The 20,536-nt window shown below is 40.2% G+C and overlaps 1 protein-coding gene across 1 annotated transcript in view; it reads left to right on the forward strand.

The window, feature by feature from the left end:
* Positions 1-20,536, forward strand: part of EXOC4 (exocyst complex component 4) — a gene marked incomplete in the record, with an annotated part of 4,032,161 nt that overhangs the window by 3,834,705 nt on the left and 176,920 nt on the right. Inside the window, 1 exon segment of the mRNA XM_044087318.1 lies at positions 7,329-7,488. Within this exon segment, the coding sequence (XP_043943253.1) occupies positions 7,329-7,488 (160 nt within the window).

Genomic DNA, 20,536 nt, shown 5'->3' on the forward strand with positions numbered 1-20,536 from the left:
ACAACTCACTTGATGCCAAGATCCTTGATGTTGACTGAGTTTTGGGACCAACCACTTGACACTGCGTCTTTGACATTGATGCATTTCTTTCCCTTTATGGTGTCTGAGACTTTGGCAGATCAGGTCGACCCTTCCTCACCCATCCTTTCTTCTTCCCTGGTCCTTGTTTTGTCATAAGAGGTTTTGGAGCTGAGGCATCTCCTGGAGCCTCTGTGCTCGGCTCACATTGATCCTTTAACCTTGATATCAGAGCTTTTTTTCATCCATCTTACTTGATGCTGTAACCCTTGGTGTTGACTGATTCTCGGAACTGAACTTTTAACACTGAGTCTTTGATGCCAACACATTTGGTTCCCTTTTTGGTGTCTGAGACTTTGGCACCGATCTCCTATTTGAGGTCCTGCAGTCTGTCAGTGTTCTCTATTCCTTGGTTCTGCTTACATCCCCCTGGGGGGGGGGACACTGTGCCAGTCATGTGATCACTGGTTCCAGCAGACTTGGGACTGCTCATTGAGGCTATGGAGAGGATAATTGCCTCTTCCCCTGGCGCATCCATGCAGGATGCAGTGGTATCAGCTCCAGCTCCTGACACCCTGAGATTTATGTTTTAGCCAGTCCATCTTCCATCCTTGAGTCCAAGCAGAGTATATAGCATCAATAAACCAGTGGAAGTACAGTCAAAGCCCTCTGAGGAGTCAGATTCCCCCTCCTAACATTGCCAGAAAAAGGGCATGCATGAGGAGACACATCGACTCTCCTATTGAGTCTCTCATTATGAACATTGATTTGGATGCTTGAAAGGGTTCACACAATCCCCCTATAGAAGATGCCACATTTGGTGAGGTCCTGGAATTGATGTGACACAGGAGATCCTGGCCCACAGACCTTCCATCTCAGGATGAAGAGGTGTTATTGTAGGCCTATCGCTCTGCATGCTCTTTCTCTTGGGTAGTGCGTCCTTCTGATCATTTTTAGACAGCAACCAGGAGGGCGTGATGGGAATCTGGTTCTCCTGAAGACATCTCCAGATAGCTCGATAAAATTCTTTGGCCGCTGTAGGAAATGCCGTACTAGTCCAAGGGACCTATGAATACATCCTTTAATTATAGCAGTAGTCACTAGAAGAAAATTGTCCAGTGATGTAGCTGCTGTCCATCTGCCAAGCAGAGAGTCCAGGGTAATGTACAGAATAGGGAAGCACACATACACCTTGGGTACCCTTACCCTGAGAAATTTAAATTATGTCAGTTACATGGACTGCTTCCTAAGAGATCTAGTGAAACATACTTTTAGCCTCTTTGAAAAAGCTGCCCACACCAGAATCCAGGAAACAGCTGGAGAGCACAATAAGCATGATTCTAAGTATCATCAACTTTTCTAGGGGGGTCATGAATGATGCATCCAGTGGAATGGCTGCTGCTGTGGGCACAAGCATTATGATAAGGCTTAAACTCTGTGACTTTGCAGATAACTTCAAGGTGTCCTTCAGAAATGTCCCTTACAAAGGCATGTCCTTGTTTGGTCCATCAATGAAAAAATACTGAAGTGTGGGCAGGAATATAATATGCTGTTTGTCATAGGTGTCAAATTTGGCACCCCCTCAGAGAGCCTGCATTTAGAATCAGAAGAGGTCAAAATCCTACCCTGTTAACCCTTTGACTGTACTTCAGATAATGGCAGTCACAGCAAAGCTGGCATCTTTAATAAATACCAACCTAGAGGCCATGGGCATCCATAAAATCAGGGATATATGGGTCGTTTTTCAGGCATGCAGTACCATTGTGTTGAAGGATTGTCCAGCTGCGTACCTAGGAGACATCCAGGATTCACGTGTATCCCTCCACACTCCTGTGTGGATGACTATTACCCAGGTCCCATGGGTGAGAAGGATAATATCCAGAAGCTCTACCATTCCCTTTTCCTTTCCCCACCATCCCAGTCTCTGCACCCAGACATTCCACTCCACCAACTGAATGTGGCCTAAAGAGAAAATCTCTCTCTGTTAGAAGAAAATCTAAGAGGTCCCACAAGTTCAGAAAGGGGCAGGATTCTCATTGATTCTAAAGAAAGTGGCTTTAAGCTCATGTTACATCTCAGTACCTAAACCGCCACATAAAGGAGGCCTCCTTCAGAATGGTAAAGGTGTAAGCAAGTCTGCCATGTCTACTGGTAAACAACTTGGTGTGCTCAACAGATCTTCAGGATACCTACTACTTCAACTAAATAGAGAGGCCATCCAGAAAATCCATTCACTTCTGACTAGAAGCCAATCATTTTCAATTCAGAGCTCTGCCGTTCATTCCCACTCCACTCCCAAAATGTTCAACAAGTGTATGGAAGTAATCGCAGCCCATCTGAGAATCTGAGGGATTTGTGTGCTTCCATACGTGAATGACTGGCTCCTTGCTGTTACTATCAAAGAGTCTCTGTCAGCTCAATGCCCTTGGTCAGCTTTGTGTAAGGTAGCATTGTTTTTATTAGAGGAGTTGCATAAAAAAGCCTAACATGTTCAAGAACTGATATTGATATAATAGAACTGAGTTGTTTAATGGTAATGAAAGTTAAATAAAATAAAATGATGTCATGGCAGCAGATGTTATATTCATAGATAGTGGTTCTGTTGTATTACGTTGCAAACCCTCTGGCACTCTTGTAGGATTTTTAAATCAAAATGCAGTTAGCTTTTTTGCTAGCTTGCTATGAGGCACTCACCTAATAGAATACACCACCAAGAAAGGCCTTTATTTAATGGCAGCTTGGTTTCTCTGTACTGTCATTACTGTGCATTATGTTATGCTAAATTAGGTTTGTGTAGCTTGTTTGATTTCTATGTGTTTATAACAATAAGTTCAAGCAGGCATGAAAAGATCATGGGTTTCATTGTGTGTTGGGTAGAGGTGTAGGTCCTGATGTGCTATACTGTAGATAGGAAACACTTTCCATGATGTCAACTTGTTTGAATCATTTAGTTTTTGAGCTCTGAGGCCGGTGTGTGTGTGTGTGTGTGTGGGGGGGTTGTTGACAAGCTTGCAGCCAGAATAGTTGGCAAGTGCAGCATAGGCACTGACAAGCAAGCAATTACTCTGGGAGCCTAGTTGAAGTTGGGCTAGGTTGGGGAAACTGGTTATTAGTTCATGTCTCAAAGCTGATGGGATCACCACAGTACACTTGACTAGCTGAGAGAAAGATGTCTTGTGCATTCAGTGCATGATGTGTAATGTTAAATTTCAAGGGTAAATGCAAAGAGCACAAATCTAATGGCAACATTCATATTAAGGCTTTACCCGCCAACATTGCCTTTTGTGTTGAAATCATTAATTTTTTCCCCACAAACAGAGAGGGAAGTATTTGTCTCATATAGCAGATTATCTCCTCTGTATATGGTGGGCAACATAAGAACACCAGTGAACAGTAGCAGGATGGTGTGTTATTAAAGATCAAGATCTAAGAAAGAATAATTGAGCTGTATGTGGTTTCAGCAAAGGTCATTGAGTAAATTTTCTTTCAGTGAATAATTGGGTGTAAATAATTCACTTTTAATTGTATTAGCAGCAAATATGCAAAGCTGAGCGAGTATCACAGCCCAGTTGTGTAGATCCTGTACTTAACACTTTGCTACGTACTTGTGTTTATCCTTTTCGTATAACAACAACATAATAGGATACCAGCACACTGCTGACTTATTTAGTGCTTTAGTACACACTAGATCATGTGTTGGCTAAATTAACTTGGTTTGTTTATTGAAGATCAACCAGCACTGTTAACTGGCACACTGTAAATATGTTGAGGGAGGCTGCTGGCATTAACAATAATCTTGTTATTCAAAGAAAGTGAGGATAAAGGCGGTAGTTAGGAGTAAATACACAAGTATTAACATCTCAGACCTGAGTAGATTAACAGCAAAAATTGTATTATCAACTTGCCATTGAAATTATTGTTGTTAGGCATGGTTTAGTGTACGGACTGCTATTTGTTTAATTTACCATTAAATGTAAGATGTTTGTCACATTTTATAAGAGTAATAAAGGTTGCACCTTAAATCAGTGCATGTGAGTCACTACACGATACACAATAAATTAGTAAAAGAAGACCCCCCCCTTCTGCATATGCCTAATACCCAGTTATCTTGAACAGGAAATTGCACTGTGTAAGCAAGTAAACAAAAACATGGGTTTTCCAAATGAGTGTTGGTGGGAGTTTGTTTGCCATTAATGGACCCTAAGGATGGTTAAAATAAATTACAAGGATTACTAGCTTGCTTCTTCTCAGTAAGTGCAACTTAGCAGTCTGTGTCAGTAGTTTACTTATAAGGTGAAGTCACCAGTGAAGTCTAGGATTACAGTTTTTTCGCACAGGCTTATAGCATGCAAAAATGAAGCATACTTAATTTTTGCAACTGCGGAGAAATAGAACTGTAAAAGTTCCTTGGATGTTGCTAGAAGTATATCTTCAGCTTAAGCAGAGCTTAAGCCAAACAAATAGTCAGAAACATGAAAAAAGAAAAACAACTGACAGTTTTATGTCAGAGGAAAACTTTTTGCATGACGTGGATATAGTTTTCAGAGAAATTTTTCATTGAAGTGATAGTTTAAGGTTCATAGTTGTTTACTAGGCTAACAACCACAAGGACCTTTTTAAGCTTAGCATCCCACATCTCTGACAAGTTCTGATACCCTAGATAAGTGTAAGCATGGGCCTGGGAGAAGAACCATTTACAGGTTACCTGTGTCCATTAGAGACATAGGTGTAATCCAGGGATGAATTTCCAGTTTCCCATCCAATTGTCCAAGTTGCACTTGAATTGGGTTAGGATGGAACTCTGCTTCACATTGATGGGGAGCCTGTTCCATAGATGGGGAGTAGTCTCTGTGAGGCATGCCTTTCTCTCCAGCAGGTCCTATTTATATCACAGCCGAGGTTTATGCCTTTAGAATGGGTAACTCTGGTGCTGTTTGTTTTGTGGATGTGCAGAAGGTCCATCAGAGTAAGGTCCATCAGAGTGGGTCTGACAGTACCCTGTATACCAGGCATAGATCTCCCCTCAAAAGCCTGTAGGAGACAGAATACAGGGATAGGGCATTGAGGTGGTCTGCGTAGGACATTTTACTTATGCCCTGTATTCTTATAGTGAGGAACCTCTGTGGACGTTCCACTTGTTGGATATGCCTGGTTAGGTACATACCAAAGGAGGTGTACTCAATGATAGGTCTGATGAATGCCAAAAACAGTGGAGCAATGACTTCCTTGGACTTGGATGCCATACATTTGTTTATAAGTTGCACAACATAGAATGATTTCCTCACCACTGATGACATGTGATGGTCAAAGGCTAGATTACTGTCTGTGTGTGTCCCTAAGTCCCTGGCTACTGGGTCAACTCTAAGGGGTGTGTTGTCAGTATGATAGTTACCAGGGATGAATGACTTCCCAAAGGATACTGTTATGCATTTCTTGGCATTTAGTTTTAGTCCAAGGCAGCTGTTGGCAACACATTCAAGTGAAGTCTAATAGAAACCAAAACAGTAATTTGTTAACATGAAAGTCAGTTTTTCCCACCTTCCCCACCAAAAAAAGAGTCAGTAATGTTAATTTGTATATGGAAGGAGTATAATGGATGGCACAGTGGTGCAGCAGTAGCGTTGCACCTCACAGCAAGAGGTTTTCCAGTTCAATTTTCATCTGGAGTGCCTTCTATGCGGAGTCTGCATGTCCTCCCTGCGTTCGTGTGGGTTTTCTCCGGGTACTCCGGTTTCCTCCCACGTTACAAAGACATGTGTCTGGAGCATTTCTCCCTGGGCCTCTGCTGAAAATTGGCTTTGTTCCAAGTTGGATTTTCCCAGTAAACAAATGTTAAATAAATAAATTGAATATCTAAAGATTCAGTGCTGATATACACAGGTTGCTGAACTGTCTGCAAGGCAACAAATTATGCTGTGAAAGCCATGCTGTAGCTTTTAAATGTGCCAACCTCATTTTAGCTGTTGGAACCTGGACGGGATACCGAAAATACATCCCTGGCATCCCACTTGTGTCCCTGCTGAACAGGGGAAACAGGTGCTCATTTTGTGGGACCATGGGTGAAATTCTTGGCTAGGCTTATAAGGGCCTCCGACCAATAGCCTAGTATCATCCTATGAACCTAAGACTGTAAAAGCCTTTTATAAGTAAATGGATTTTTTTTCCTGTGAGTTTACAGAAATGGCACAGTAGTTAAGAGATTTAGAGGCAAAATGCCCAACATAATTCAAGAATGTGTAGGTACAAGAATTAGAGAGAGTGCACTCTGCATGAAAGCCCAATATTTTAGCATGGATGGCAAAGAGCAAGGCCTCTTCTGCTGCTCTCCTGCTGTTTTGATTTCATACACATGTCTGCTGTCTGCTAGAAGGTTGTCATTCTTCCAACCTGTTCCATGGTGTAGTAGATCAGTTTCTCAGCCTTTGCTCACCTCTTTCAGAGCAGAAAACTAGTTTCCAAGTGCTCAGACTCATTCCTTGTGACAGCTAAGCTACTGTCTACCTCAATTACCCACAATCACTGGCCGCATGCACTGTCACTCTACCTTTAGGCAAACAAGTTGCATATAAACTTAAGGTAAGCAGCGATTCTCAGAGAAGAGGATTTCTGTCATCAGTTATCCTTCTTCAATTTCCTTTCTTCCTTTTCTTCATTGGAGACCACTGTTTGTTTATTGGCTGCCAAATATATTTACCTGATTTTCTGCCTTAATTCCTTGTCACCTCTGTTTCCCTTTTTCATTCACCCAAATGTTCTATTTTAATCCTCCACACTGGGAATAAGGACTGAGGTGTCAGTTAAACATCCTCATTTTTTTTGCTTTCACTGGGTTAGATACATCAGTTTGTGACATTGACATGAATAGCCATAGTGAATCTTCCAGCCTGTTGACAGACTTTGTTTTGTATAGTCTTCTGACTCAGATAATTTAAAACTGTTGTGTTAATGAAAAATCTAGCTTTATTTTCAGTATAAACCAAGTTTCAGTATTCTGTTATCTGCTTTTCTGTTTCTGCCATATATGTGCAAGAGTGTGTGTGTGTGAGAGAGAGAAATTAGTGTGATACAGCCTTAAAATGATAATTTGTTATACTGTTGTATAGGAGTGCATGGGGGGGAGTGGCAGCAGGTATGGGTATATGTATAATCATACAACTATCCATAGGGTCACCATAAGATTTTATTGACTCAAAGGGGCTTCACATACACACAAACAGGTAGATATGTAGTTGCATGCGTGGAAATAAATTATTAAAATATTGCCTTAAAATGTTAACCAAATGTTTTTGTGTTTTTCTTGCATCACCCAGGTCTGGGTCATTTGATTTCTTGCATTCTCATTAATGGAGCCCAGTACTTTAAGCGCATAAATGATGCTGGCATCAAGAAGATGTGCCGAAACATCTTTGTCCTACAGCAGAATTTAACCAACATCACCATGTCTCGAGAGGCAGACCTTGATTTTGCTAGGTAATTGTTTTTAACAATATTTCTCCTTTATTTTTCATCAATTAATTATAATATATGCACAGTGTGATGTGTGGTATGTAAATGACATGCAACTAAAACAGTAGTTCTTGCTTTTAATCTCATGTAAACCCCCATTTTTTATTTCTTTTTGGCTACATGTTATGCTTTACTGCAAATTTGATAAAGCCGCATTTGTGTGACTTCATTTGACTTTTTTGTATAGAGGGCAGATCATGAATCTGACCTCATCATTCTTTAAAAAAAAAAAAAAAGAGGAAAAAAAAACTGCTTGGACTCCAAACACAATTGGAGATGCCAGCAAGTGTGTCATTTTCTGGGAGTGTAATGAGTTAGCAGACTTTAAAGATTCCTTGCAGACTACTGTGTTAAAGATACTGGGTGAGCAAATTGGTGTATCTAGGGAAATTATTTTCTGAGCTATGATATAGAATCGGAATTGCCTAGATGTAGCAAGGCCTTACTGAGTCTAATTATGGTGGCTGCCAAAAAATGCTAATTCTAAAAAATGGAAATTGAAGTCTAAACCAACTGTACTAGAAGTAGTGAATATACTAACAGAGATAAAACAACTGGAACTGGGATCTTTAGAACAGGGTAGGAGCAAACTTGTACACACAAAAAAAATATGAACTGTGGGAGCAATGCATACAGAGGAGGAATGAAGTTTAAAAGAAGGTGGGATTTGAATGAGCTGTGCAACATTTGACTGACAGTGATTGGGTAGATTATAAGTGATGTATAATGTTTGTAACTAAAATTATATCAGTACAGTCTGTGATGTAAAATGCTTGCAACTAAGACTGTGTTATTTTGGTTTGTTTTAATTTATGTAAATGTATGATTGCCTGTGTCATAGGTTCATAGGTGTGTACTAAGCTAATGGCAATGCTTCTTGTAAAAAAAAAAAAGCTGTTAATTCAAATTTCTGTGTGGCAGGCGAAAATTAAATATAGATTATAGAGGCTGAAAAAGACCACTGACCTATTCATTTAGCTCTGCATTGTGGTTTTAATACTTGTGATCTAGTTTTGTATGACAGCTAATAGTAAATACATAATTAAACAATGTTAATAGTTTTATGTAGGTTAATTGTTATTTAATCACTGCGTAATGTTGGAATCTGATGTAATGTGCAGGTAAGAAGTACAAGCTACAACCAATGAGTTCATTATTGCTGAGTAAGTGTTTTTGTTAGGTGTAGACATCATTCACCTCATTATTGGGCATAGACATTTCAAAAAAATGTGTTAATTAAAACTGTGACTTCATCAAAGTATATTTGGTATTGTAAGATGTAATATACCTGTCTTTGAGTCCTTGCTTTAGTGGTTTTCTTTTCCATGGCCACCACTTAATAAACATCTTAGAAGACCTGCAGTCAAGGGAATGTCTGTGCGCCATTACCAATGCTAACCTTGACATGTCATGCAGACCGCTTTAGAGTGCGTCCTCCCTAAACCCAGTAGTTCTTTTGCGCTGCTTCTATTGCTGCTTGTACAGGTCAGATTTACTTCTACTGTCATTCATCTTTTCTCCTCACATCTAAACAACAGCACTGTAAGTGACCATGTGGCTACCATATTACAGGCAATGACTAGCACTTGTTTTGTTTTTGTTGTCTTGAAGAAGAGAGTGACATAAAACATTGTCATTATCTTACCATTCAAAGGGTTCACTACATGTATATTAAATAAGACAGAATTATTCATAGTGGACCCCACTGGTTCCTGGTAGTCCCAACCAAGGACTAGAAAGGTCCCAACACTGGGTGCTCTTATGGTTTTAATCCTGGCTGGGAGTGGTTCACCATATATTGCAGGCAGTTCTCTCTTATCCTTGCTCAGCGGAAAATGATGGCCTTTATTGCCATGAAGCTTATAGCTTTCAATTTTTAGTTCTTCTTGCCATCATAGCCTTGGTTGAATTGGATAAATTAAGGTCAGGGTCCAGGCTTGGATTCCTCTGTGTCATCTGTGTTATACATGGTTCTTGTTCCATATCTGTCCATGTATGTGTGTTGCATTGAACTGTGGGATGTTACTAATTTCAGAGCCAGTATGCAGTCATAGATCTTTTGATATTGGACCTCTTGTATCCTAGTTCTAGGGTGGTAAAACAATCTCCAGTAGTCCTCTGATATGTGTAACCTTTCTGCAGCTGAACCCAGTGTAGTCACGTGACGATTTTCATATTGATCAATGTTGCAGTAGCCTTAAGCTATATGGGTTATATCCTGATAAAGTTATAACAGCCAGCCAACTTCCAAAGCATCAAGGCACCTATCACATATCCAAACAATTAGCCAGCTCAAGCTGACCCTTCAGAGCTTTTTCTGAGTATTTCCTCTAGAAGATGGTGAAAATATGGCATGACAGGGAGATGGTTAAAATATGAAATATTCAGATCACACATGGTGATTTTATTTGATTCTGTATTTGTAAAATTGCAAAGAACAGTGTTTATGAGGTGAAGACCCTATTATGCTTTGTTGAAATTAAGAAAATATTTATCGAGTCTAAATTATACTAATGCACATTTGTAATTTATTTTAATTTCTTAAAATGCATTTAATTTTTCTAGCACTAGGCATATTTTTTAAAAGGAAGTATTGTCTATTAACATTTTGGATTGATTGTGGATATGTATTACGAGACATCTACTAGTATCTTGTGTTTATTTCTCCCAGTCTATAGAATGGGAGTTATGCGCCAAAGCTGGACAGTTAAGTTCAACAAATTTTTTCTACATCCCAGGCAGAAATATACATCCACTGAGCTCCTTCTTGATAGATTTTGAATAGCCACCCCCTAGTGACAACAGTCTTCAAATTAGCATTATGGACAGTTGGACTACCCTTCTTTCTCTTGCCAACCTTGTTGGCTTGGGTCCTTTGAGGCAATGTAGCAATTGGCTCATGTACACAGATAACACCATACTAATAACACACTCTAGAACCCAGTGCAAGAGATGTATTTACACCAAGAATCTAGAATCCATGCTTTCTCTCACACAGAACACTAACACAGAGAAGCTTGTCAACTCACCCACCATTACATATGCTCATAGTACCACTACTCAATACGCAGAGGTTCTCTCAAAAAACTTAGCAAAACACCAGAAACCTCCAAACAAAAGAGTGCTACAACTAACACAGTCTCCACAGCAACCATGACACACAGCAACACCAGTGTCTCTCCCACCAAGCCAGTAAGACGTAACACTCAGGAAACAAATTTTCTTGTCATTGGAGACTCAATAGTGAGACAAACGGATAGTTGGATAAGAAGAAAGCCATGGTCAGCTGCCTGTCCGGTGCCAGTATTCGCCAGATCACGCATGCAACTCAGGTCACTCAGCAAGAAGTACCAATAGGAATCTGTTGTAGTTCATCTTGGTGTGAATGACCTGAGACATACCTCACTAGATTATATGAAGAGAGACATGGTTGAGCTCTCCGAGTATGTGTCCCAGGCAAGTATGTTCCTAGCCTTGAGCTGTATACTACCCTCACCTAGAATGCTACAGTATAAACAAAATATGATTGATTTCAATAATTGGCTCAGTTTATGGTGTCATTCAAAGGGGTCTAGTTCCTGTCAGCCTGGGAGGCCATGGTCGACAAACCTCGCTGCTTTACTAGAGACAGTTTGCACCTGGCATCTCTAGGCTGCTGGCAAAGGCTCTTGCCTTCCCTATAGTGGCATTTTTATACAAGGTCTTAAAAACATCATTACCAATGTGAAATTAACCAGTCAGAGCAAAATAAGGGTCATGGTGCTAAATGCTAGGAGCTTAAGCCAAAAAAATGTACTCACTGGAAACACTTCTATCACTAGAAGATGTAGATGTCTGAGTAGTCATGTCTGTGCAGTCACAGAAACCCGGTTCAAGACCTGAGGGAGTACCCCAGCATTGCAAGGCTACAGTGCCTTCTACATCTTTAGACTGCAAAATGAACATGCAAAAACTAAAGGAGGTAGTGTTTCGATCTATATTGGAGATAAATTCACCTCCCATCTAGTGAGGCTGAACAACTCTGGAGTTACTCCAGGTTACAGGGGGTAAGACCCCATTCATGTCATAGCCAGTTATAGCTCCCCCAGCATGGGTCACAACGCCCATGAAGCGTACTTGAACAAACTGGAGGCCATCCAAATTTTTCCGAACACTGGTTATGGGAGATTTCAATTATCTCACCAACTGGGAAACCTACGCTAGCCCTAATTTGCTAGTGCATAACTTCCTTAACTTTAATTCAAATGCCCTGGGACAAATTGTGCATACCCCGACAAGGGGAACAAACATTATGGATCTGGTCCTCACCAACATGTCAAACAGATGCACTGTCAGAACTGTCGGAACCTCATTAGTTAAAACTGACCACAAGTCAGTCACCTTCAAGCTGGCACTAACACCAGAACTCACAAAGGGTGAAATCAGACTAAAAAACTTCACCAAGGCAAACTGTACCCTCCTAGGTGAAGGTATAAATGCATTCCAAGCCCCACCCCACGCTGAAAGTAGTAACTACTCCAAAGCTTACACTAACGCCCTGTACAGCCACTTGCATAAGTATATAAACTTAGTCATACCAGAAAGAATGAAAGCCACAGCCCCAAGTTAAAACAAGCTGCCATGGTGGACATGCAACATCAACAAACTTTCCAATAAATGCAAAGAGTTGCAGTCCAGAAAAACAAAGGCAAGGCCCCAACAATGGAAGAGCACCCTCCTCAGCCTCAACAGGCAAATAAGACAACTTGTCAAATCCTCCAAGGGCTCCTTTGAGAGAAACTTGCAAGTACAGCCAAGGATAACCATAAGGCCTTTTAAAGCTACGTACATGACATAAAGGGTAAGACCCAAGCATCTGCAGAACTAGTGGCCAATGGTATCACACACACTGATCCCACAGAGATAAACTTGCTAGCAGATAGGTTTGGTGAACATTTCCCTCCCTTATCCCCTCCTAACTTATAACAAACCTTTCCCCAAACCCCCCCCCCCCCTCCTTACATATCTGAAGAAAAGGTCCTCAAAGCCTTCTCCAAGGCAAAAGACACAGCCTCTGTGGGGCTAGATGACATCCCAGGCTGTCTTCTAAACAGGCTAAAATATGAACTAGCATCACCAATAAGTACCCTTTTTAATCATAACCTAACCACAGCAACATTTGCAGAATGGAGAACAGCAATAGTTATTCCCATGCACAAAGGTGGCCTCGCAACAGATCCAGGGAATTACAGACCCATAAGCCTGACCAGCCTCATCTGTAAGGCCATGGAACATATCATTATGGACCTCATAAATAAAGACATAGATGACACCCAAACCCTGGATCCTACCCAATTCGGCTTCATGAAGGGCAGATCCTGCCTGTTAAATCTGGTGGATTTCTTTGAAAATGTGACCAAGGCTAACTCATTCCCTCCAGTAGAGCTCTTTGAAATGTGTACCTTTAACTCCCAGTGGGTGTGGCTTCAGTTTTTAAAAGATGAAGTTATCTCCTTACAGTTCTACCAAATACTAACTGACAGAGGTCATATATCAATACAGTTGTGTTTGCCATCATGTATGCTTCAAGATAAAATATTCTGATATCTTTTATGTAGCATGGTTTTGGAATTATTAATGCAAATATGAACAGGCAGTATTTGACGCCTAGAGGCGCAGTAGGAGGTAACTGCAGAAATACCTGGAGATGTCACTTGGCTGTAATGAGGAAGGCAAAACTGTGCACACAGCATACCTTGACCTGGCAAAAGCTTTCAACACAATGCCCCCTCACACTATCAGATCAATAACAATACCCTAAGTACTCATGAAGTGGTAAGGGACCTGAGATCACAAGTTGACTGCGACTTTAATTTCAACCATAGGTCTACTGTAGTAACGAAAGTTTTCTACGTAGCACACTTGATTAGTAAAGGCATCACCTCAAGAGCAAAAGAAGTTATAACCCCCCCCCCCATACTTGGATCTTATCTGGCCCATAATTGAGTATAACGCCCCGTTTGGCATGTACCATACTAAACATCTGCAGCAACTGGAGAGACCTCAGAGGTTTCTAACAAAGAAGATCAAGAGGCTCCAGCATGTGTTTTACACAGACCGACTAAAGTTCCTGTTACTATACTGCATATCGTATAGACTTCTTAGGGGAGACTTACGCCTGGCCTACAGAGCAATCCAAGATCCAAACTTAATAAACTTGCTGCACATCTGTAAATCAAATGGTACTAGGGCTACCCATTCCAGGGACGTAAATATGGCCTGCTACTTAAATAGGGCATGGTGGAGGGACAGATTTATCTCCCATTGACTGCCGCATCTGTGGAATAGGCTACCATTTCATGTGAAACAGAGCACATTTATGACACTCTTCAAGAGGAAGCTAGACGAGTGGATGGGGCACCATAAATTCGTACCGGGGTTAGAGCCCACAATCCTCCTGGATATGGGCAGTCATCACTAAATGTAATTTTGGGTATTGACTAGCATTTCTGTGGTATTACATTGGGATGAAATGGCTAGGCTTAAAATGACATGTGGGGCGATACCCTGGTAATCTCCTATGATCAATGTTCATATGCTGGAACAGATTTATATTATTACCTAGTTAGAGCATTGTAACAGGATTGGGTAAAATTGAAGATTATACACCTACATTCTGTGCATATTATGTGAACCCCCTTCAGATGCAGGATGTTCATCTAAATTGCTGGTGACCCAAGTTTACTTGGCAGGTCAGGCATAGGAAGGTCTGTCAGGAGGATGGAGAAATGAGCAGCAAGTGCCTACTCACCTTCCTTATGGGAGGGAGGAGATCTGGTGGGAATCTGACTTCATGCGCAACTCCTATTCAGAGCCAAGAATCCGACCCAGAAGTGCATGCTTTAGGAGCAGTGCATGGCAGGATGTGTATCAGGGTAGTGTGTGTGTGGAGGGGTGTTCATATTTGCACCTTATATGACTTCTGGACAAAAAATAAATTATTTGAATTTTTGCACAGTTTTTCTTCCTACACATTTAGCTGTTTTCCTTATAACTTTTATTGCATTATTTGCCATTTGTTAATTGTTTGCCAGTAACTTTCCCATGTGTTATTTTGTTTGTGCTGTTTTATTTATTTTTTGGTTGTTAACCAGATTGGTACTCTTTTCCAAAGACCTTTTTCAGTTATAGCCTGAACCAAGACGGCAAAATGTAGAAACAAAAACAGAATAAACAGAACCACATACATAATAAACAAAATAATATGAAATATACAGTAAATAATTGCAGAAAACATCTATACGAAACCTAGCTAGTTGTTGACAAAGCCATCTGTTGGTAAAGTATGCATATTATATAACATACACATGCAAAATTCCAATCAGTTACATATCTATGAGATAAAAGTCAAGAAAGTAATATTTACATAGTTACATAGCACAGTAAAATGTAGCTAAAATATACTGTTATAGCATAGTAAAAGACAGTTTATATATATATATATATATATATATATATCTAAAATCACACACACACACAGTTGTTTTTTAAATTAATTTTCAGTTTACCAGGAAGAGTGTAAAAGTAGTTTTGGCAAAACAATCAAACTCACTGGTGTCTGGATAACCATCCTTAAATGAAATAAACTAGCAATAGTCCAACACAAACAAGGTTGAAAAATGCAGCCGAGAAAAAAGTCAGCAAAACCTTTAATAATACAATGAGTACTTTCACGCCAGCCAGGGCGCTTCTTCAGATTAATACAATAGAAATCAGCTAAAACATTTAAATATAGTGACAAATCAAATGACATCCATCCAAATTACACAAATACATCACATGACTGAAGAATGCAGTATTCATACAGTAAGACTGATTTTTTTATTTATTTTTATTTTATTTTACATTTGTTGACCGGGCTAGTCTAGCTGGATATATGTCCATTTTCAGTAGAGGCCCGGGGAGAAAAGCTCCAAGCAAAGGCACAGACAATCAATATTATATATAGTAATAGTTGACAGAAGTACAGTAGATGGTTTATAATTGAGGTTTAGTTAGACTTGAAACAAAGCAGTATAGTAGGATATACTAAAACAAAATACATTTAGTGAGCATCTGAGAGATAACAATTACTAAAATTATTGACTAATATACTTTCATTACCACAAGGACTGATAGTGCAGTAGATCAGGAGAATAGAGAGAGCAGCAAGGGGAAGGAGGTGTTTATAATTGAGGTTCTGTTAGACTTGAAACAAAGCAGTATAGTAGGATATACTAAAACAAAATACATTTAGTGAGCATCTGAGAGATAACAATTACTAAAATTATTGACTAGTATACTTTCATTACCACAAGGACTGATAGTGCAGTAGATCAGGAGAATAGAGAGGGCAGCAAGGGGAAGGGGGTGTTAGTCAGGGTTAGAGCAGGGACAGAGCCAGTGAGTTTTAAGGTATTCTTTAAGTAGTGTTTTGAAAAGAAGAGTGGAAGTGAGGGTGGTAAGTTCATTAGGAACCTGGTTCCAACTTTTTCCTATTGTGTTGGAGAAAAGAGAGTCCCCTGCTTTGTTGTTGGATTTAATAGTGGAAACTAGTAGCTTATTAGCTGATCGAAGTGCAGTAAGATTTTTGTAGGGGTGATCAGATTATTGAGGATTGGGGTATTGTTAGGATGATAGAGAATCTTATGAGAGATGACAAGTTGTTGGCATAGCAGTTGGTTCTGCAGTTCTAACCATCCCAGTTTTTTAATGTTGTGACAATGGTGGGTTCTAAAGGGGGTGCCAGTGGCAAATCTGGCTATGTTATTGTAACATGCTGAGAGTTTGGAGAGGTTGCTTTTAGAAAGATTAGTATATATTGCAGAGGCATAGAATAGGGTAGAAATCAGATGGGTCTGGGAAATGGTTATCCTGGCAGAAGGGGTTAGGAAGGGTTTGATTCTATAAAGGGTGCCAAGTTTTTTGTTAACAGACTTTATTGTAGAGTTAATATGGTGATCATAGCTAAGGTGGTTATCAATTGTTACTCCCAGTAGACGGATAGTAGTGTCAGGGGATATGTTAGTACCATTGTTAGAGGTTACAGTGAAGTACAGTTGAGATGACTTAAGAGTAGGAGCAAAGAGCAATAATTTAGTTTTTTTGCGGTTCAGTAGGAGACCATGTTGCAAGAACCAGTTTTCAGCACTGTTAAATACGGATTGGGTGATTGACTGGAGAGAGGTTATGGACTTGGCTGAACAAATTAAGGTAGAATCATCTGCATATTGTATGCAGGTGGCTTGTGGAATTGTGGTGTGTAGGTTATTTATAAATAAAGAGAAGAGAAGAGGACCTAAAATAGAGCCTTGAGGTACTCCTATGTTCACAGGGAGTGGTGTGGAAAGATTATTATTCCAGAGTACGGCTTGGTGTCGGTTTTCCAGATAGGATTTAAACCATTGTAATGCCTGTGCATCAAGTGATTGGACCTTTAGTATGTCAATAAGCAAGTTATGATTCACCATATCGAAGGCCTTTGAAAGGTCAATGAAAAGTGTAGATGAAAATGTGTTATTGTTTCGGTTTTTGTCTATGGTGTCAGAGAAGGATAGCAGGGCAGTTGTGCTATGGAATGGTCTAAAACCATGTTGGCAGCTTGCAAGTAAGTTATTCTGGAGAAGGTGGTCAAGTAGGTGTCTGTGAATGCATTTCTCCATTATTTTAGCTATTGGAGAGAGTAAGGCAATGGGGCGAAAGTTGGAAAGTTCAGTAGATGGGCCACCTTTGTGTAGAGGGATGATATGGGATACTTTCCATATGGATGGGATTTTGCTTTCTGAGATTGTTCTATTTATAAGTATGGAGATGGGATAGGCAATGGCTTTAGCTGCAATTTGCAGGAATTCATCAGGAAGACAATCAGCAGAAGGGGTGCAGGGCTTAAGTTTTAAGAGGAGGTTGCATATGAAGGATGTGGGTACTGGTTTTATATGAAAGGTAGGAGATGGAGTATTAGTGGTATCTAACTGGGAAGAGGTGACAGGTGGCAAAGTATTAGCTAGGGTTAGAATGGCTTTGGTAAAGTAGTTATTAAAGGCATCTGGAATCTGGTTGGCATTATTATGGTTGAAGCCTGAGGGGGCAGGAGTTGTAGAGTGGCCTGGCTTAAGAAGATTGTTTATGCCTGACCAGAATCTTTGTGGTTTTTGTTGGTGGGTTTGTTGGAGGTGAAGGTAATATTCTTTTTTGTCTTGGAGAATTTGTTTTTTGGTGGCATTTCTGAATTGTTTGAAGTGGAGGTGATCTAATGGTTTTTTTGTGGCTCTCCATTTGGCCCAGATTTTATTTCTGAGGAGGATCTCTTGTTTGGTTAGTTTTGAGAGCAAGGGGGCGGTTTTGGTCCTTATTCAGGAAGTGTGATACGGGGCATGGAAATTTAGGATTTGAAAGAATCTGGTATTGAAATAGGTCACTGCTTCATCAAGTTGAAGATGAAGCAAAGGTGACCAGTCACATGCTTTTAGTTCATTTTGGAAACTGATTGGGTTAAAGTGTTTTTTGGAATGGGAGGTTTTAAAAATATTAGTGTTAGGGCTATGAACTTTTTGTTTAATAATATAGGTTAGCATATGGTCATTAATGTCATCAGGAAGGGTTCCTGGTTTATAAGTATCAACATGGCTGTTGAGTAGTATCCAGTCAAGGGTGGATTCCTTACTGCTTGGCTTATGGATTCTAGTAGGAGTGGTTATTATTTGAGAGAAACTGTGAAGATTTATGTGATTGGTAGGATTAGGGGAATTACAGGTTGCCCAGTCTATATTAAAGTCGCCTAAGACAATGGTTTCCTGAGGTAGGTTTGTAGAGAGGTAGCTAAGAATATTTTCCAGAGTGCTGATATTATTTCCAGGGGGGAGATATGTGCAAATTATATAGATAGATTTTGCGTTGTTAATTTGGAGTTTTATACTGAGGGTTTCAGCATTTGTATCTGAGGGTAGGGGCATATTGAGAGGTAAGATTTGGAGTTCAGATTTGTATAAAATGGCTACTCCTCTGCCCTTTTTATTATTGCGGTCACATCTCAGGATATTATATCTGGGAGGGGTAATCTCCTGGTCCAGAGTTGAGGGCTTTAGCCATGTCTCTGTAATACAGAGAATATCGAATGACTGCACATCTAAGAGTGCATGTAAGTGGGAAATATTATTGTTGATGCTGCGGATGTTAAGGTGAGCTATCAAAAGGGAGTTAGATGATTTATTAGAGAGAGTGATAGTAGGAGGGGTTTGGTTGTGGTGGTTAGTGGGAATAACAGTATGAGGGCCAGGGTTTGGATGAACATCACCATCTAGTAGTGGGTGTTTTTGAGAAAGTTGAATAGACTTAAGAAGTTTATAGTGATTGTTTAGTGTTTTTCTGATATTGAAGTAAGCCAAATGGGTACATCTATGATACTTAGGAAGTATATAGATAGAGGTGGAGGTTATGTTACTGTGGCTGAGTAAGTTTATATGGGAGATGGGTAGGGTTTGCTGGTAGGGGTGGTGTTGTCCAGGAAAGTCAGCATGTTCAAAGAAGGTTAATGTATATGATATAGTAAGACAAGCAAGAGTAGTAGTTAGGAGTCGTAGGTTTGGGTATGTATCCTTGTGTGATGGGGTCATAGTGATGTGTAGATAAGGTGTTAGGGTATGTTGAGGGGAGAAGTGAGGTAAGTAAAGAGAGGATGGGGGAGGAAGAGGGTGTTGTAAGAGGCTAAGGAGTAGATAAAAGTGGTGAGCAATAGTGTGAAATAAAGGTGAATGGTAAGAGAGGGGCTATATAAAGGGGAAATGGAAGGAGAGAGGCTATATAATATTAATAAAAGTGGTGAAGAGATTGTACCTGATGAGGTAAATAATTATTAAGAACTTGTAGAGGTAGGGGGTGGGGCTGTTAAGTAGAAGAGGTAAGGGATAGGGTGTTATATAGAGGGGGTGTGGTTACAGAAGTATAAGGCTAGGATCACTGGGGGTGGGTGGAAATTGGGGGTAGGGTAGGGGAGCGGAGTGAGCCCGTAGGGCGAACGGAGCGGGTCACAGCAGCTAAAAAGTTTACAGAGACAATCAGAGAGTATACGATGCCTGAAACAGAGAAAGTGGTCACAGGTAAGTAGATGGTGGTAATGAAGTTAACAGGAGCAAAGGATGGTGGAGTGGGGGAGCTAAAATAGAGAGAAAAATAGTATGAAGGAGGGAGAAGAGATGAGAAGGGGAGTGAGAGGACCCAGGAAGTTTAGCAACTAGGAAAGGGGGTGGAAAAAAGTGATAGGAATCAGGAAAAGATGAAGTCGAGGAAGGGTTGTAAGCCAAGGCTGGATTAGAGTGCCACCTAGTGGGCAGGGAGCAGATTGCAACTATCCATAAAAGTATTAGATAGAGGTGATACAGAGAAATGGAGCCAGGGGGAAGGCAAAAATGTACCAGGGGAAGACAAATAAGTGCAGGGACAGAGAGGAGTCTGGCTGCTGGCTTTCTGACTCAGTGGCTAGAGTTCATTCTAAGCTAGGTACAGTGTAAATATTAGGAAAAAAAATAATCAACCTGTGACTAATTACAGAGGTATAGTATGATTATTACAGATCAATTTAATGTCTAGGACGAGGGTGGAACATACTTCCTTGATCTTTAAGCAACAGGGAAAAAAGACTTCACAACAGCAGAAGTTGGAGACCAGTCTTTAGGATGGTTGAAGGTAGTTAGAAGGGGTCCTTAGTGACTAGGCAGGTCCTTATGTGCAGGATGGGAGCTAAAGAGCTAGGAAGATTACAAAGAATAAGGTTTAAATTAGGTGAGAGGTCATTGTAGCATGCTAGTAATACTGTTAAGACAAGTAGGGTACAGGCACAGAAACAGGAGTATTATACAATGTGTAAGGTTGCAAGGATCACGTTCCTAAATTTGTGCTTCAAGATTGCTACTATCACATAGTCTAAGCATTCCTATAAAAGGCACAAATATAATTTGGGAAAATGCACTTTAAAATCTCAAGCTAGACAGCAAGCAAA

The sequence above is a fragment of the Protopterus annectens genome, chromosome 11.part0, assembly GCF_019279795.1.
Source record: "Protopterus annectens isolate FY-2018-M chromosome 11.part0, PAN1.0, whole genome shotgun sequence".
Classification (NCBI taxonomy): domain Eukaryota; kingdom Metazoa; phylum Chordata; order Ceratodontiformes; family Protopteridae; genus Protopterus; species Protopterus annectens.